Source organism: Nothobranchius furzeri, chromosome 1 (genome assembly GCF_043380555.1).
Source record: "Nothobranchius furzeri strain GRZ-AD chromosome 1, NfurGRZ-RIMD1, whole genome shotgun sequence".
NCBI lineage: Eukaryota > Metazoa > Chordata > Actinopteri > Cyprinodontiformes > Nothobranchiidae > Nothobranchius > Nothobranchius furzeri.
This window is the reverse complement of record NC_091741.1, coordinates 39330312-39350915: the sequence shown is the minus strand read 5'-3', so window position 1 is coordinate 39350915 and position 20604 is coordinate 39330312. Positions and strand designations below refer to the sequence as shown.

General features: G+C 40.3%; 1 protein-coding gene across 1 annotated transcript in view; it reads right to left on the bottom strand.

The window, feature by feature from the left end:
- Positions 1-15340: 15340 nt before the first annotated feature.
- nrip2 (nuclear receptor interacting protein 2) overlaps positions 15341-20604 on the bottom strand; it is a 48069-nt gene continuing 42805 nt past the window's right edge. The window contains exons 5-6 of the mRNA XM_015976838.3: positions 17214-17266; positions 15341-15688 (exon numbers count right to left, since the gene is read on the bottom strand). Coding sequence (XP_015832324.3) covers positions 15572-15688; positions 17214-17266 — 170 coding nt within the window. The 3' untranslated portion in view covers positions 15341-15571. The remainder of the gene's footprint in view (positions 15689-17213; positions 17267-20604) is intronic.

The following is a 20604-nucleotide window of genomic DNA, read 5'->3' as shown; positions in this document are numbered from 1 at the left end:
ATCAGCTTTGTTTCTGCAGGAACTGTTTACTCATCAGCTTTGCAGGTGCAAAAAAGGTTTTGATGACGTGTCAAAATCTTTGATGGTTAAAAAGGTTTTGCTACAGATGGCCGGTCTGAGCGATTCTCTAGAACTGTCGAATCACTCAGGATGATCCAGTTTTAAGGTTTTGATGTTATGATTTGCACAGCCAATCAGAGGCTGACAGCTTGGGAGATGTTACCAAGGCAACTCAGAAACACCTTCTTTGATACAGAATGTTCTGACTGGTTTAATGCTATGTGTGTCAGGGTTTAACTTAGCCGTTCTTGTTATTGTGTGAGTGCAGATGTGAGGACCTCGTCGTCAAAACATGTTGAACACATGGCAGGCTCTAGTAGACATAAACATAACATAACATCCATTCAGTGAGCACATATTAATGAAGGATTTCATTACAATATAATTATTATAAGTAGCAATGAACAAATGTTTATTTAATGATTATCTAGATTATGAGTCATGGAAGAAGTTCATATTGATTTAGGAAATCATTCTTGATTTTAGCAATTGATTCGAGCTGGAGTTCTTCCTTCTGTGGAGGCAGACAGATGGGACCTTGGGAAAGAAAGTTATTGTTTATCTTTCGGAAATGCAAAGTCTGAGTCCCCAGCTGGTATGAAGGCAGGCTCATTTAAAGGGAACACATGCAGTGTTATGTCTCCTTTCTGACCAGATGTTGAAAGGTCAGACTGTACCTAAACTAGGGTTGTCACGATACAAAAATTTCAAACTCGATTCGATACTGGGGGGGGGGGGGACTCGATACTCGATTTCGATACTATTTAAAAACACCAATTTATTGAACAAGTTTATTAAAAAAATAACATTCCTCAATTTATATTGCAAAAATTAAATGTTAAGAATTAAGTGTATAAAGTACTTAAACCTTTCAAGTATCAGCATTTTTTAAAACGTGCATACAAAAACTGGCGAAAGTTAACACTTTAAATCATGAGTTGTCTCACTATATATACACTATTTGCAGAGTGATGTTTTGCTGCTTAAACTCTGTTTAAGGTGCATTTTTGTTATAAGATGTAATGCCATATGTTTTGTTCTGTACTTTTGAACAACTCTGTTGGTCAATAAAGGGAGAAAACGAATTTCTCCACAGTAGGACAAAGGTACATCTACCGGTAATCTTAATAAATACAGATTGGCGCACAGCAGTGACGTCATTAAAAGCGCTGGTTAGATTAGCCGCAGCTAGTCTGTTTACGCCTAGAAATCCCAGACCCACTCCAAACGAACGGGGGAATTATGTTAATGATTCCTAACAAAACCTTTCGACATGAAGATGTTTTGGTGCAGATAATGTCTTATTTCGAAGCTGCACCATGGGTGCCTGTCCGCACCCGTTATATGGATATACGCTGACGGCGATTCGCCGATGGATCTAAAAACCCCGGGGAATCCAGTAGCACCAAAGTTGTCAGCGTGAGTAAACAAACGTACTGCATGCTAGAAATTAAGTCCGGGTTGCAATAAACGGGAGTTTCCTTTAAGCACATAAGCGTGAATATACAACTACGTGTCGGACTTGGTATGCTAATTAAGTTGGGCTGTGAAGCGCCTCCCAAATTTGCTGTTTGTGTTTTTGTTTATTTATTTGGCAGACAAAACTTGGATCGGAGACAACTCGCGTGGGAAATTGCAATGTAGCCATGCGGCGTCTTCTTCTTCTTCTGTTTGTCTGGGAGGCGGAGGCTGCTTTACGGCATCTGGCTGTCGTGCGTGTCGGTGTACTTGAAGAAGGCTGTGTATAATAGTCCACAATATCGATACCACAGGGATGGAATATCTAATTTAGATACCACTTTTAGTATCGATTTATATCTAGGTATCGATTTTTTTGACAACACTAACCTAAACTGACCATTGCTGGATGTTACAGCACCTTCCACGACCTTATCAGAAGTCCAAGTTGCTGAACACAATCATAAAATCACATACAAACAAATATGGTTTTGTATTATCAACATATACCTTGAATAATTAATGTAATAAACCCTTGCCTGATGATTGAAGCATGGCTGATTGAAATGTAGTTCTAGTAACTAAGTACTGGGAGTTGTCAGCCAGGTGAAGGATCCTCTTTGTTTTTATATCCTATCAAGAAATTGTGAAGCATTTTTCATCACAATTTAATAAAAATCGTATTTTGTCTTGTGAGTTTTTGTTATTTTTCTGATTTAATCTTTAGCCTAAAAAGAGTTTAATTACCAAATCATATGACGTTACTTTGTTCTACACACATAGAACTATTTGACACATTATTTTAATGCTGTCAGATCGTATGAAAATCCTAAAAATGCACGTAAACTGACACCAAAATTGCTTACTAATTACCGGTATACCTGTTACTAAAGGATGGTGTTGTCAGCCTAAACTTATTTTCAGACCTTGTGATGTGCAGGAGGTGGCGAAAATGACAGGACCAGCAGAAAAAGTGCTGTCATAATGAGTTTCACAATGGTTTGCTTGCCTGATGGTGTAAATGAATTATTTATTTCTGTGAAAATGCATCAAAATGCAAAAACAATGTCTACATATGTCAACAACACCATTAGACACTCTTTTATACAAGTTATCTGCAAAAAAAGTAGATTTTAGTTATGTCTTTGTTCTGCTTTGTGCTTCTACGTAACATTTTGGGGATATTTTTCTTTGCTTTTGTCTGACCGCTCTTGTAAGTGGAAATTTCAGAAATGAAACATACTAAATGCTACATGAAATAGGTAACACTTTACAATAAGGATCCTTTTATTAACAAGTGCACTATTAAGCATTCATAAACAAAGGGTCCCTTTATTAATGGCAAAGTGTTAACTATTAAGTGTCCATAAGGTTAGGACAGAGGGACAGGGGTATCTGCTTAGTAATGCATTATGTAATATAGTTAGGCAGTTGCTAACACTTTATTAAATGATTTATGAATGCTTAATCATTCACTAAGTAACGTTAGTAAAGGGGCCCTAAAATGTTACCATACAATATAAATGGAAGCATGCTGATAGTTTTTTAACCATTTTTTAACCATTTTTCATTCACCTTTAATTTATATAATAATAATAATAAAAACATTTGAAGGTTTACAAGTAAACACAAGTAAACACACAACTTATACAATTCAAAATTGGGTACAGGCAGAAGCATAAGCTTATAAGCCCAACCCCCAAACCATTTGAAACTTAAACAAAATTTTAGTATAGCATACCGATTCCATAATTTATACACCATTATTGAAATTCATGAGAATATATTCAAATCCCCATTCTTGCTTTATAAACAGTAATAACCTTTAATATTTTATGCATTTTTTTTCATTGACTTGATTCATAATATTTAATCACATTTGATTTAAATATACCCTTAAACTTTAACATTGTTGAACAATCTTTTTGCTCCTGGTCTAATTTATTTAACACAAGAGATACAAAGTTGTTTCATTTTAGTTCTTCTTACTTTAGTCTTTCTAAACATTTTATACCCTCTGAGATCATAAACACTCTCTCTGATCTGGAACAGATCCTGAATTTGTTTTGGCATCAAATTATTCATCACTTTATACATAAACTGTGCAGTTCTTAATGTAACTAATTCTCTTAACTTTAATACTTTTAAACGAATAAAAGGTAAATGTGCATGCTCTCTACAAGCTGCTTTATTTTCAAGTCGAATTGCTCTCTTTTGAATTGTAAACAAAGGCTTTAAGTGGGTTTCGTTGGTGTTTCCCCACACTTCAACACAATACATAAAATACGGCAGAATTAAAGAACAATACAAAAGATATAAAGCTTTTTCATTTCAAAATTATTTAACTTTATAGAGAACTGCTAATGATTTAGATAACGTAACTGTAATTGAGTCAATATGCGGTTTCCAACTTAACTTTTTTTCTATTCTTACGCCAAGAAATTTTATTTCATTCACTCTTTCAATATCTGTTGTTTATTTTCAGATGTGCATCCACTGTGATTGCTCTATTAGTAAATATGATACATTTAGTTTTATTTAAATTTAAAGTTAATTTATTTAAATCAAACCAACTCTTTAATGCATTTCATTCTTTCTCAACCTTGTCCAGTAATGTTATTAAATATTTCCCAAAACTTAGAACATTCATATCATCTGCAAATAATATGAAATGTAGTGTTTTTGAAACTAAACATATGTCATTAATATAAAGAATAATTAACAAAGGACCTAACACTGACCCCTGTGGGATACCGGTGGTCACTGTAAGTAACTGTGAATCAGTGTTGTTAATGTGGACGTATTGGAGTCTGTTCTCTAAATAACTCTCAATCCAGTCATAGGCCACACCCCTGATGCCATATCTACTAAAATTTTGACCAATAAGTCATGATTAACAGTATCAAAAGCTTTGGTCAAGTCTAAGAACACCCCTACAACATATTGTTTGTTGTCAATTGCATCAGATATTTTCTTCACCAGATCAACAATTGTCAGAGAAGTTGTCCGATCACGTCTAAAATCATATTGCTGTTCACATGGAATACCATGATGATGCACAATAAAGTCATACAATCTTTTATGAAATATTGTTTGTAGTATTTTGGAGAATTGAGATAAAATTGAAATCGGTCTGTAATTAGAAAATGCATGTTTGTCTCCAGCCTTATAGACAGGAATGACCTTTGCAATCTTCATCCTTTCAGGAAATCTTCCTGATTGGAGAGACTGATTACAAATATGTGTAAGTGGTTTGACTATAGTCTCAATGATTTTTTTTTATAACAGACATATCAAATCCATGTAAATCTGCTGACTTTTTACTTTAAAATTTTCTAACAAGTGTTTTAACTTCATTTTCATTTGTGCCTTGAATAAATAAGGTTCTATCTACATTTGCTATTTTACTCACAGCATCAGCATCTACATTAGTGTTTGCTATGTCCTTTGCCAAATTTGGCCCAATTTCAGTAAAATACTTATTGAATTCATGTGCTATTTCTTTAGACTGATACATTTTTTGATTATCTTTTGTTAGAAAAACATTTGGAAAACTATTAGTGCCATTACCCTTTTTTATTACATCATTTAATATACGCCACATGTTTTTAATATTAGATTTATTTCCTTCCAATAATTTACTATAATAATTTATTTTACTAGATCTCATAATACTTATTAATTTATTCTTATATATCTTATATTTCTGTTCTGCTTCCTCCGTTCTTTTCTTTAAAAAGTCTTTATACAGCTTTTCTTTTTTCCTGCAAGCCTTCTGAGTCCCCTTAGTTATCCACGGCTTTTCAGCATATTTATTTTTATTCACCTTATAAAGCAATGGACATTGTTTCATACAGTAGTAACAATATTTAGAAAATTTCCATAAGCCACATTTACAGCTTCCATATAAACCTCATCCCAAGTTTGTTCCATTAAGTCAGTTTTAAATGAGTTTACTGCTTCTTGACTTTTTTTGCCTTGTAACAACAACAGATTGACGTTGAGTGGTTACAGTTGTCCTTTGTACGACTGAAAAAACCGGTAAATGATCAGATATATCAGTAATTATAAGACCACTTAACACATCACTTTCAAGAATATTTGTAAAAATATTGTCAGTCAGTGTCGCACTATTTCTTGTAATTCGAGTTGGCCGAGTTATTAGTGGACACAGTCCCAGGCTATACATAGAATTAATAAACTCTGTATTTGCATTTTGCATTTGAGGATTCAACAGGTCAGTGTTAAAATCCCCACAGACAACACACGTATTTTGTTGATGACATCATCATACATATCAACAATTTTTTCTCTAAACATTTCAATACAAGATCCTGGTTTCCTATACATACAACTGACTAGCACATTTTTAGACTTTTCCATTTGCGTTTCCACAGATACACACTCCATTATGTTATCCATAACTAATGTCATATCTCCCACCAATCTACTTTTAAAGTTTTTATCTTTAAGTTTTAGCTGCTGATTGAAATCAGGTGTGTTGAAGCAGAGTTTAAACTAAAACCTGCCGGATACCGTAGGCCAGGGATTCCCAAAGTGTGAGGGGTGCGCGAGCTGCCGCTAGGGGGTGCGCGAGGTGAAAAGTGTAATGGCTGCGGAGCTCAGAGAAGTCTGTCATATGTCACCATTAGCGTAGAAACTCATTTGTGGGTGGGCCAAAGAAAAAGTAAGTGGGCCCAATAAATGTAATTGAAAACAAGTATATTTTTGCGCACGTGTCCTCCGCATGTGCCCTAGCTTCATAATAGCAATGCGCTGAGCTTCAGCACTCTGGCCTGCGCACGCCAATATGTTCCGTATTTGATCATTTTTAACGGTGTTGGAGGAATCTGAAGGTGGCGAGTCATTCTGGCAGATTGTAATTAACACCTGTCTCATGCAGGTGTTCTGACATTGTAAACCTCACACACAGAACATTGTGGATGTAGCAAAATAACAAGAAATGATTCCCATTCAGGCTATTGACAGCGCGCTGAAGATCTGAAGTTCAGAGTGCGTCTGTCAGAGGTCAGACGCGTTCCAGCGGGACCACGGCTCACGGGTGCACATGTGAGCACATCTGGGCTGGGCAGAAGTCATTTTACAACATTGGTTTAAATAGCGCCAAAAACGAGACGCGGTGACTTGAGCGGCTGTGCCGTGTGCGCGCGCACACACACACACACACACACACACACACACACACAGATTCAATAAGCGCGCACGCTGCTTTAACTTCGGCGCGCCGTCAGACTGAAGGCAGAAATGAACGCTGCCTCCACCGTGATAAAAACTTTTAAGAGGTTTTATAACAACATTTTTCATTCAAGGTCAAATTAAGATATTAGCTTCTGGGATGAGTCGGGTCCGCTCCAGCCAGTGACTCCTCATGAACCTGACCACAAGTCCTGTTACTGCAGCATGTGTTGTTCCAGTCCGCATGACAGCGGATCGCAGATTCAGCCACACCATAAAACAGCAATAAGTTGGTCTGAGGTAAAAGTGAACATCATGGCTATATCTTGTCCCCTATAGACATTTGATTACGCACAAGTAGGTGATCAGCTCAGGTTTACGCAGAACAGAAGGAAGGAGAGCGCTCTGGCCGCACAGGTTAAACGTTCCTACTTTAAGAAAATCGTTAAATTGCATTGTTTATGTGCTACCTGGGCACTCTAAATATTTATTTAAAATTAAATCAAAGGAAATTGTAATGGTATCGAATGTTTATTAATTACTATTTAAAAAATGAAAGTGATGGGGAATTTTTTTTAACCCTGTCTGTTTAGCTTGACATCTGATATATATATATATATATATATATATATAGCTATCTATGTCCTGGTCGGAACATAGAAGAGGGTTCGCGCCTAAATAAGTTTGGGAACCACTGCCGTAGGCCATCCGGGACCAGGATTGGGCACCCCTGTTATAGAAACCCCCTGCATGTGCTCAAATCTCTTCAGCAGATGGTGAAAATAACATAAAGAAATTGTGTAATAAAAAAAAACTGAAGGAAAAATAGACATTTAAAGCTATTTTGATGACTAGAAAAATAAGTTTTATCCACAACAGACTTGTTGACATGGGAGTGAGCAGCCTGTGATCAGAGACTGCATCGAGGAGATTGCTGTCAGCTTTCATCAAATATCTGAGATGGAGTTAAAGTCCTCCCACCCACACCAACTTCTCACTCACTGTAATTGTGTGAAGTACAGGAAATTTGAAATATGCATTCCTACGCTGTAAATACACTTTGTTTCACATCACCACTAGCCAGCAACCACTCTGCAGCGTTACCTGTTGCATCTACAGTATATATCAAGACATGTGCAAACTAGAACTTTTAACTGCACAGTGTTTCATGAAAGGTGTTTGTCTAATGGAAATGTTCTACCAGAGGTGTTATGGACTGCTGTGCTGACAGGATGTGGTGCATAAAGTGACTCAAAACGAGAGGGGGCGTTTTAAAGAGGGCTCTTCTTTGACACGGTTTGTTGTAATTTTGTGTTCCTGTAATGTTTCCCCTCCTGTTTCCTGGCTTACCGGTGCAGAGAGCTGTCACACGAAGCATAACCGAAATAAATCATCACCCAGCACCTCTGATAAAAGGAGTTGGCATTTTTCAAAAGAACTGTTGTGTAAAACCATTAAAATGCAGAAGTGTCCCTCCAGTGGACAGTCCTTGATTCGCTTTAGCTGGGGTTGGCTGTGCCATAAATATAAAGACTTGGCATTTGACTAACAGTTTGACTCAGCCTTCAGCACTTATCCCATTATGTCTAAATTAGACATATTGAACTCGGCTGTAGCAAAAAATGTAGCATTAAAAAAAATTCCAGTTTAAAAACCTCGTCTCCCCCTTTGGGCAAAATCTGTCATGGTTAGTTGCAACTAATCTTTTGAGAATAAAAGAGAAGCTGTGATTTAAAGCTGGAGTAGCAAATGTTTTTCTGGATCTTTTTTGCCATGTTGCTTGAAATGTTCTTCACATACTGATAGCAGCCAATTAATTAGATGTCGTCAAAAAAGGGAATAAATGTAGTCACCCATGACATGTACAATCCTGGAAAACCCTCATCTACTCATTTTGAATTTCCCCTTTCTAATGACTGAATCTTGATCATCAAACTCCATTAAACTGACCTCTGACCGTCCCTCCCTCTTCTGCGCGTTCTCGGCTTAGAGCAGCTGAACAGGAAACAAAGCCAGAGCAGGGTTTGCTATATTAGCTAGCATACTAAACCATTTTACGGTTACATACAGTAGCCTGAGTTGAAGTGTAATAAGCCCAGTCCTATCTGCTGGAAATCTTCTCAGTCTTAAACGTTCAATCGGGACAGCATCTGGAGAACCAGCTCAGGACTATGAGGAGCCCATCAGAAGCTTAAAGCCTCTGTGGCTGTTACGTGGGTATGTTATGTGGAAGTGTGTTTGGGCAACTTCTCATCCTCCACTAACGTCACATTGGAGGTAAACGGGGTCTATTCTGAGGTGGGTAACTTTTGTGGAACACAAGGTCAAATTTCGTTTGTATGCCGATGACTATAAGATTTATTTTCCATTGAGGGAGATTACTAGCCTGGCCTACCAGGCTCCTCCTCTGTTTAATTCTGCACAGAGAAAGGGTCTGGGAACTCTCCTATTCAAATAACCCCACCCCGTGAGAATTCTAACCGAGCCAATCAGCACTGAGTAGCGTACGCCACACACCGCAATGCCAAGTTTGTCATAAACATGGTGACTGAAGCGGAGTTCCCTGCGGCTCTTTCCTCTGGTCTAAATGACTTGGACATGTCTTTAAAACCACAAGTAGAAGCGCTAAAAGCCTTGTTTCTAAAGAAATATTTTTGCGCTGTCGCCAGACACCATTTTTGACTACAGCTAACAAACTACAGCGTCGCGGACGTCACACACAGCGACAGTCAGTTTCTCTTAAACAACGAAGACAGCGGCGGAATTCGCTGCGGCTCTTTCCTCTGTTCTAAATTACTCAAATGTCTTTAAAACCACAAGTAGAAGTGCTAAAAGCATTTCTTCAAAAAAAAAAAAAAGATGTTTGCGCCGTTGCCAGACGCCTTTTTTTACTACAGCTAAAAAACTACAGCGTCACACGGTACAGTCGACATTTCCATCTTTTTTCTGATTGGTTACTTTTGAGCTGGCTAGTCCCGCCCCTCATGTGCCTCTCTGCCTGTGAGTTACCAGACTCTCTCTCTGTGCAGAAATAAACAGAGGACGAGTCTGGCATGCCAGGCTAGGAGATTACTCAGGTTATGTTAAACCACTTCTGGATTATCTGGAGGACGTTAGGACCTGGATGGCTTCCAGCTTTTTAAATTATTATGAGGGTAAAATGGAAAAAAAATTTTTTTTTACCCCAGTGGGCCCTAATAATTCTAGATATTTTGATATATTTTTTTTAATTCATAGTTATTAGTTACTGTAAACCTTTAGCTGTTAGCACATTTTTGTTAGCTATTAGTGTCAAAGAGTTTTAATATGCCTTAACATTGAGATGAGGCCTTCTTGGTGGTTAAATAGTTAGTTTTTTTTAAAGTTTCTGGCTATCTTGTTAACTACGTTTCACATATTTAATTTAATTTTACAATGTTTAAACCAAAAGCATCACAGCTCATGCCTGCCGTTGTTTATCTTAATAAGGAGGACACCACGGACTTACCCGCACGTCTTAAACGCCGCCCGCATGCTCTTGGATTTCTGCATTCCTAAGAACTCCTTCGGAACTATATGTGAACAAAAACCGAGACTGACCTGACACGATCCTCTCCCGACTCTACTGACCCAGATGTGTAAGCGGCTTGTGACTAGAAGAGGCAGGGCCTTCTCAGTCTTGGCCCCTAAATGATAGAATAATCATCCATTGGACGTTAGACAACAAGCACCTTTGTTGTTGGTTTTAAGAGTCTGGTGAAAACTCACTTTTATTCTCTGGCATTTCTTCTTGACGTTTCTTAGCTTTGATTTCAGATTGTTTGCTGTCTTTTATCCTATTTTAATCTATTTTATTTAAAGCGACACTAAGAAGTGTTTTGCACTTTAACCAATTCCTTAAAGAGTAGGGTTCAGCGATTGTTTTGGTAGCAACTTTACCAACTTCAAGGGACGGCACTCTGCAGCCCTCTGCTGACCAAAAACAGCACTTAACAGACTCCGCCTACCCGCTCCACAAACTGGAATCTTTGGTGTCACTTTAAATCTTTTGCTTTTATTTGTTTATATTTACATTTGCATCTCACAAATAAATAAAATTCATCAAAGTTTCACAAAACCAAGAGTACAACAGGGTTTTGATGCTATTGAGAAGTAAAATAAAAAAGGCAGGGGTGACATTAAAGTTAAAAAGCGAAGAAAATAAATCCAAATAATATTTTCAGAATAAAGTAAAAACACCATAAACTCATTAACAATGTTTTAATTTCATTCTCTGGGAAAACTTGAACTGTTTTACCAGAGAAATTTCAGATGTTCAGAGGTAAAGTTGAGACTCTTATTGTGAAGGGCCAAAGGAAGTTCCTTGAATCCGCTGTGGACACCGTTGCAGGAGACGCAAAAAGATTTTCCCTAGGAATAAAATGCACCTTTTTAAAGTTTAAACAGTAAGAAAATAATAAGTACAAAAATTACAATTGGGTTTCAGGAACACCGTGAAGTTCACTATTCTTGAAATAACCAACTTATGACTTTTTGATTAATGCTTAGTCCTTTATTTTACTCTTTTTACTCTTACGTTTTTTTCCCTAGGGGCCCAAATAAACTGTGTTGGTGTATGGATATTGTCAGTGTTAGAATAAAACTATTTACACTGTAAAACTAAACTTAACCTCTCCCACACTGGTTGCTGGCGGTGGTTGGAGGAACTGGTGGCGCCAGTGTTAAGCAGCCTCGCTTTTGTCCTTAAGTGTGTTTCCATTTTTGGAAATTCAGGGTAGATTTACAGGATCCTCCCGACGTGTGTGTGTCTCCACCTGACCGGACCGGCTGAATGGCCGTTTGTAGGAACCTTCTGAGTACCTAATTAGGAGTGGGTACTCGATTGGCCCGGTAAACGGCCCAGTGCTGTTGGTGGGTGGGAACGCTGCGGATTGGTTGTAACTCAAGTCGGAAATTATGTTTTGCTCACTGCTTTTGGTGCGTTCTGCCTGTTTTATGTCAGTTGATATTGTAACTCACAATGCAGCGGTCCCAATGTGCTGACATTTTAGCAAATCTCGTACAGGGCCAAACTGTAAATAGACGCGGCAGCTAAGAGGACTGGGCCTTCGGAACTCCCGGTCAATTTCCTCTTAGCTGCATTTACCCGGAAGTTCCAGAAAAGGAAACGCACCCAGTGTGCTCCAGGGCAGCTGTAGTTACATGTAGCTCATCACCACCAGGGTGTGAGTGCGTGTTTGTGTGGGTAAATGACTCATCATGTTGTAAAGCGCCTTTTGGGGTTTCTAGGACTCTAGAATGGGCGTTTCATCAAAATCAGGCCAGTTCCCGTTAAAGAGGAGCATAAACGGGATCTTTTTATATAAAATATAAATGTATGAGATGAGACTGGAGCATAAACTTCCACACAAAAAAGGCTGTAAATTATATTAATTTTTCTGCATTCTTTTCATTTGTTTGGGGCAATGGGGAATATGAAATAAATAAAATGAATGGTAACCAAATTTTGATTGTAATGTTTAACTTTTTATTAAAACCTCTAAGAATGTTTACTGTTAACTTGAGACTTGATAAGCAGGAGAAAAGTCCTGCTGGAGAAACCGGGTGACGTTTGAAGCCTCCTGGTGCTGTGGGAACGGCTGCTTTCTCGGTTCTTTATTTAGAACGACGTGCACACAGAAGGGCATACAGTTTGTCTGTGGGAGTCAACGTTACGGCTCACTCTGACTGTCGTCCTGTTGAAGCCCTACCACGAACTCTCTGCTTAGTCATATTTCACAGACACAATGAGTTTTTTATTCTAACCTGCTGCTTTTTCATGTGACGGTGTTTCCAAATAAACCCATCCTTCCCCTTTAATACAAACACAAACAGCTAGCCAGAATACATATTTTATTAAGCAGAGAAAATACTATTTAGAAGAAAAACACCAAAAATAAATTTCTTTAATACATCAGTTCTTCTCACACGTCTTAGGAAGGTCACTAATACACCAAAGCAAACAAACATCGCCAGTCTATGTGTGAATGACCACTGGGAACCAGTTAGATGTGTCATAAAGTTTAAATAAGCACAGTTTGGCTCAGGTAGAATTAAATCAGAGCATGACGGTCTTCAGCAAGAAGTTGCCAACTCTTGGTATCATTATTTTATCTTTCTGAATAACCTGGCCAACGATGAGGTGTCAGAGTAACACCTGCCAGCTCCATGATAAATGCATGAAGGAGAGCAAACCCAAACACGAATATGAGCGTGAAGAGGAGACCTCAGTGTGGAATTACAACCAAGGGAATTCAAATCTTCTGAAAGAGCTAGGGGAGGACGGCAGCTGGGGTTGGCTTTTGGCAGCTTGGTCTGTTCTGAAGTTGAGTTGGGGGTGGGCATGGCAACAAATCTACTTTTTCCCACGTGAAACAGGAACTGAAACAAGAAAGAAATTCCTTTTTTAACTTGGAATGCAAATATTCACACAAAATCTCACATCCAACCCCTACAGACTCTTTCAACGAGACATTTTCAGACTAGTTCACTACATGCAGACTTCTACAAAAGCAGAATTGAACATGCAGATGGAATGTTTCCATACCTTTTGCTGCTTCTGAGTCTGACTCAGAAACATTTAAGCTGTCTGGCTTCAAATCTATTTAAAATCATGTTGAGTACAGTTATAGGAAAAAAAAAACCTTCATAAATTCTAGGTGTCTGCAAAGCGTGCTCTAAGAAAACGTCACTCTTTAGTTGAGTGAAAGACAGAAAGGTTGGTCTTAGCGAAAGTCTGTATGAATACTTCAAGAACCCCGATGGGGTTGTTTTATATGCTGGGGACAATAATACCTCATTTTCCAATCAGTTCAAATACTTTTAATCCTTTTAAAGAGCAAGTCACCCCCTACCAGAGTATTACTCCACTCCCACTTCCTATTTGAAAAATGCAACAAATGCTTCTTGCCTAGCAGACTGAGAGGGCGGAGCCACTAACAAATACACACAGATTGAGAGGGCGGAGCCACTAACAAATACACACACACACACACACACACACACACACACAGGCTCACAACTACATTGTGACATCATATGGTACCAGCTAACATCCTAGGGTACCTCTTAGCCAATAGCGATGGCAGATTTAAATTCAAATGCAGTGCAGAGTTTTTACCTGACAACAGCACAACACTGACAGTTTTTAGGCAGAAAATTAAAATTTTAACTAAAATGCACTAAAGTGCTAAACTATTGAGTACACGTGTCTGCAGCACGATTAGACACGCATTCATATAGTTTATCAGACAAATAAGTTGATTTGGGGGTGACTTGCTCTTTAAACAATCTCCTTTAACATGCAGGTAGAGGTATCTACAGCAGAAACATTTTGACAATTGAGTTTGTTGGGTTTTATATTGCAGATACATTTTTATATTATTGATTATTTTGTTAAAATGTACAGTACTCCAGTATTATGTTGACATGGCAGGTTTCTGATGAAGGTACTAATCATGATACTCAATCTGAATGTTTTAAGGCCAGTAGTGATTTGAGAAGGTTAATCCAGTAATTTCCAACTAGTAGCACAAAGGGCCCATAAAAAGTTTAGAGCAAAGCAATGCTGTATCCCACAATTAAATGTTAAATGTAGTTAAAGAGCAAGAAACAAGAAAAATACTACTTATTTACCAAGAAGTTGTAATCTTGAAGTTGAGGCTAAACAAAACACTTTGATTTTGATAGCCAACATGTGCTAGCAGGTTAATGTTTACAGAAAATTATGTGACTAATTATGGAGTAAAAAAATAAATCTAAATATCTGAAATGATTTGATGAAACATGTAATGAATAAATGTTTCTTTTAAAAGAATGTTGATTGCTAATTTAGCATAAAAGCAGGAGGGTAGCATCTGAACTGGTTATGTAGCAACTAGCAAAACAAAACACCGATAGGCGTTTTTTAAATCAACAAGTTAGAATAACCGTTGCTAAATGATCTCTGTTTATCAAAGCAAAGAGACAAATGTTGGAATAGATGAGTGGGGTGGGTTTGAAACCACTTATGAGCTACTGAACAACTGAAGGAATTGATGTGAATAATGTTTTAATGTTTAGTTACATCCCATAAAACACCTAAGCTAATTTCAGCTGTAGAACAAATAATTACGTTTCCTTAACTTTGTTTTAGGAAAGCATATTTAAATTTTAAAATGAATCTAAAAACACCCCGAAACCACATGAATTTATGAATATGTTCTGTCTCTCCGTGTGATATTGCCACGCTAGACCTAAAACTGTAGTTGGAATGGCTTAAAGCTCGCTGATAAATGTTTGGGAACCCACTGGAGGTTGTGACTTTGTTTTAATGTGTTTATACTGACTCGATTTTCCAGAACACAACTTTTAATTTCCACACAGTTCAGCATTTAAACACCAGCTTCTACATTAGGTTTTATTCGGAAAAAGTTTCTAGACGTCATACCCTTACAGCGAAAAATCTTCAAACAGACAATTGGATTTTCAATCAACATCTTTTCATTTACTAGTTATTTCAAAAAGAAGTTTTGCAACATATTCTGGTTAAGTCCACCATAAAATGATCAGTGTTTCACCTTTTAAAAACATCACGTGTCGACCCATCAGAACAGAGGAGTGAGTTTGAAAAGAAAATATAATCATAAAAATGATTACACATGTAGAGATTAGACGTTGCTCTGTAAAGTGGACAAACACGGGAGAAAAATCATGGCAGTTGTCTAGATTCAGGCAAACGCAAAAGATGTAAACTTTAGACACGACAGAGGCTGATGCTTGTGCTTGTTCTGGCAGTGAGAGACACTGATTAGACAGTCCAGACCCAAATGGCATCGCTCCACCCGGCCGTCGAGCCAGCTCACAGGTTCTTGTGGGAGTCGTGTTGGCACGGGCCTTGGTTTACAGTGTTCAGGAAGGGTAACTCCTCGCCGCAGCCTCGGAGCTTCAGAACCCGACTGTTCAGATCCAAGCAGCACTGTGAGAGGTTTAGCAGGTGGGGAAAAGTAGAATTAATGCACTGAATAATTCATGAGTCTGAACTGATAGGTGCTGGCAGAATTCAGTGTTTACTTAGATGGATTTTACAATAGTCACACAACACTACGGTTTACATTTTAGGACATCCTCGGGGCTCAGGAAAACATTGTCAGACATCAGATCAAATGGTATCTAACCGTTGGGAAAAAAGCAACAGGTTTCATTTCAGTCTCATCAGATGGGTTTTTGAATGTAACCTGATGCTTTTTTCTTTATGGACTTTTTTGGGGCCCATGTGATATTATTTCCTCATGAAAAAAAAAAAAAAACCTTTTTTTGGCTGCATTCATGCATTTTACTTTCTCACCTGCAAATTTTGAGTTTTACTTTGAAAATCCTGTAAATTGAGAGGAGCCAGTTGAGGTGGCTCGGGCATCTGATTAGGTCGTCTCTAATACAAATATGCAGACATGATGCCACTAATTGTACTTAACCTATTAATATTTTTAACAAAAATGCATAAGCTACAGGATAAAATCACCTTAAAAGGTTGATTTATAGAATTAGAGCTCATGTTCTTTTCACACCCTGGAGTTCTTCTGTAATCGGGCATTTCACAGCACAAAGCACCATTCATGTAACTCTGAAACAAGCACCACCCGCAAATTGGCATGTACTGTTTTCTTTTAGCCTGGCCTGCCAGTCTCGTCCTCTGTTTAATTCTGCACAGAGAGAGAGTCTGGTAACTCACAGGCAGAGAGGCACATGAGGGGCGGGACTAGCCAGCTCAAAAAGAACCAATCAGAAAAAAGACGGAAATGCTGACTGTACGGCACGACGCTGTAGTTTATTAGCTGTAGTCAAAAATGGTGTCTGGCAACGGCGCTAACATCTTATATATATTTTTTTAGAAGAAAGGCTTTTAGCGCGTCTACTTGTTGTTTTAAAGACGTGTCCAAGTCATTTAGACCAGGGGAAAGAGCCACAGCGAACTCCGCTTCAGTCACCATGTTTACGACAAACTCGGTGTTGTGGTGTGTGGCGTACGCTGCTCAGCGCTGATTTGCTCTGTTAGAATTCTCGGGGGTGGGGTTATTTGAATAGGAGAGTTCCCAGACCCTTTCTCTGTTCAGAATTAAACAGAGGAGGAGTCTGGCAGGCCAGGCTAATTTTCTTTGGCTTTAAATGACATTTTTTTTAATGTGCACATTAAGAAGAAGAAGAAAATTCACATCAAAGAATTTCCTGAATTTGCTCTTATCTAGTTTTGAGCCACTGATAACGGGCTGCACCGCCATCCTCCTTTGCTTTTCTCCTCAGAATACAGCAACAATTTAAAATTCTGCTGCCATCATATCTTCCTTTTGCGCTCTTTTATTAGTGCCTTTTGTTTTTCTTTTTATTGCTTATTTAATAGGCATTTTAGTCCGTTTGAAAACATACACACACGCACGCGCGCGCACACACACACAGGAATACACACTGTGGCTCACAAATATTAGCAAGGCAAATGAGGATCTTACTTTAAGTTCCAGCAGAGTCTGCAGACCGAGGCACAGTTCATATGCCTCATCGTCTAAAGGGGAAAAAGAGGAAAGATGAGAGCAGAGCGGGAATTCTCATTCATTAACAGCCTCAACTCAACATGCATAAATTAGCCTGAAGTAGAACAAAACTGTTCTACTAAATGTTCCTTCCTGTGATAATGAGAGCTGTTGAGCTTCTGTTCTTGTGAAGATGGGTGTGAGATTTTAGTGGGAAAGTTAGATGCTAATATCAATAAGGCCTGATCCTAGGACTGAATTTGTGACATAGAATTAAAGTCATTATTACATGACTCAATTCAGGATCATTTAACATGTTTAAAACTTTACAAATCATCCCATTTCCTGACAAGCTGATGATGCATGGCAGGTGTGGAATAAATTTTTTGGAGGAATATTTTCTCTGAACAAAATTCACCTGCAACCACCAAACCACAGAGAAAACACATCAGTTCTTACAGAATGCAACCTTTTTCATGACATAAATAACAGCTGGCATTTGATCCCGGAGATGATCAATGATGCAACATGGCTCAGATTGAGAAAGTTTATTTTTTATTTACAGCAGACTTTGGTCCTGTGCCTAAACCAGACTATTAATAATCAATGATCCAATAAGAAAAACACAACAGTTTATTTTCCCATCAATAACTTTGCTTTTTGTTCTGTTTCCATCTTGGTGCTTGATCTTCTTCTGAAATGTTTTTTATTTTCGCAGAATTACAAGAATGGCCGGCAGTACGTCGGGCTCATTTCCAGTGAGAGTTGGACACCACCAAGGCTGCCCTTTGACATCGATTCTGTTCACAACTTTTATGGACAGGATTTCTAGGCACAGCCAAGGTGGTGAGGGTATTCGTTTTGGTGACTTGAGGATGAGGTCTCTGCTTTTTGCAGATGATGTGGTCCTGTTGGCCCTCACCTATGGTCACAAGCTTTTGGTAGTGACCGAAAAAACAAGATCACTGATACAAGCGGCCAAAATGTTCTCATTTCGCAGGGTGGCTGGGCTCTCCCCAAGAGAGGTGGCTTTGGCATCTGGTTAGGATGCCTCCTAGATGCCTCCCTGGAGGCCCAGACCTCTGTGCTTAGGCTACTGACCCCAGATAAGAGCAGGAAGATGGATGGATGGACGGATGGATAGCTCTCAGAAACAGATTAAACAGAATTATTGAATTCGTCTATAAAGAAATCATGAAACAGAAATATTAATATTAAAATGCTCTATACATTTATCGTCGTTGTCGTCGTCTTCCTCCGCCTATCCGGGTCCGGGTCGCTGGGGCAGCATCCCAACTAGGGAGCTCCAGACCGTCCTCTCCCCGGCCACCTCCACCAGCTCCTCCGGCAAGACCCCAAGGCGTTCCCGGACCAGATTGGAGCTGTAACCTCTCCAACGTGTCCTGGGTCGACCCGGGGACCTCCTGCCGGCAGGACATGCCCGAAACACCTCCCCAGGGAGGCGTCCAGGAGGCATCCTGACCAGATGCCCAAACCACCTCAACTGACTCCTTTCGATCCAGAGGAGCAGCGTTTCTACTCCGAGTCCCTCCCGAATGACCACGCTCATCACCCTACTTCTAAGGCTGAGCCCGGCCACCCTACGAAGGAAACTCATTTCGGCCGCTTGTATCCGCGATGTTGTTCTTTCAGTCATTACCCAAAGCTCATGACCATAGGTGAGGATTGGGACGTAGATCGACCGGTAAATCGAGAGCCTGGCTTTCTGGCTCAGCTCCCTCTTCACCACGACAGATCGGCTCAGCGTCCGCATCACTGCAGACACCGAACCAATCCGCCCGTCGATCTCCCGATCCCTCCTACCCTCACTCGTGAACAAGACCCCGAGATACTTTAACTCCTCCACTTGAGGTAGGACCTCTCTCCCGACCCGGAGTTGGCAAGCCACCCTTTTCCAGTCGAGAACCATGGTCTTAGATTTGGATGTGCTGATCCTCATCCCAGCCGCTTCACACTCGGCCGCAAACCTACCCAGCAAGAGCTGAAGGTCAGAGCTGGATGAAGCTAGGAGGACCACATCATCCGCAAAAAGCAGAGACGAGATTCTCCTGCCACCAAACTTGACACACTCCACACCACGGCTGCACCTAGAAATTCTGTCCATAAAGGTAACGAACAGAACCGGTGACAAAGGGCAGCCCTGGCGGAGTCCAACCCTCACCGGGAACAGGTCCGACTTACTACCGGCTATGCGGACCAAACTCACGCTCCTCTGGGAAAGAGACTGAATGGCCCTTAACAGAAAGCCACCCACCCCATACTCCTGGAGCGTCCCCCACAGGGTGCCTCTGGGGACACGGTCATAAGCTTTCTCCAAATCCACAAAGCACATGTGGATTCGTTGGGCAAACTCCCATGCCCCCTCCATCACCCTTGCAATGGTATAGAGCTGGTCCACAGTTCCACGGCCAGGACGAAAACCACATTGCTTCTCCTCAATCTGAGATTCAACTATCGATCGGACCCTCCTCTCCAGTACCTTGGCGTAGACCTTTCCCGGGAGGCTGAGGAGTGTGATCCCCCTATAGTTGGAACACACCCTCAGGTCACCCTTCTTAAAGATGGGGGCCACCACCCCGGTCTGCCACTCCACAGGAACTGCCCCCGAGGACCACGCAATGTTGCAGAGACGTGTCAACCAGGACAGCCTTACAACATCCATAGCCTTGAGATACCCTGGACGAATCTCATCCGCCCCCGGTGTTCCGCCTCTGTGTAGTTGTTTGACTACCTCAGCAAATTCTGCCCCCGAGATTGGACAGTCCATCCCCAGGTCTCCCGGCTCTGGTTCCTCCTCGGAATGCGTGTAGGTGGGATTGAGGAACTCCTCAAAGTGTTCCTTCCACCGTCCGACTATAGCCCCAGTTGACGTCAGCAGCTCCCCATCCCCACTGTAAACAGTGTGAGCGAGTTGCTGCCTCCCTCTCCTGAGGTGCCGGACAGTTTGCCAGAACCTCTTTGGAGCCGATCGATAGTCTTTCTCCATGGCCTCACCAAACTCATCCCACACCCGAGATTTTGCCTCGGCCACTGCCACTGTTGCACCCCGCTTGGCTATCCGGTACCTGTCTGCTGCCTCCGGAGACCCACAGACCAGCCACACCCTGTAGGCCTCCTTCTTCAGCCTGACGACTCCCCGAACCTCTGGTGTCCACCAGCGGGTACGGGGGTTGCCACCACGACTGGCACCGGCCACCTTGCGACCACAGCTAGCAACAGCCGCCTCAACAATCACAGAGTGGAACAAGGCCCACTCGGAGTCGATGTCCCCCACTGCTCTCGGGACGCGGTCAAAGCTCTGCCGGAGGTGGGAGTTGATGACCGTCTTGACAGGTTCTTCTGCCAGGCG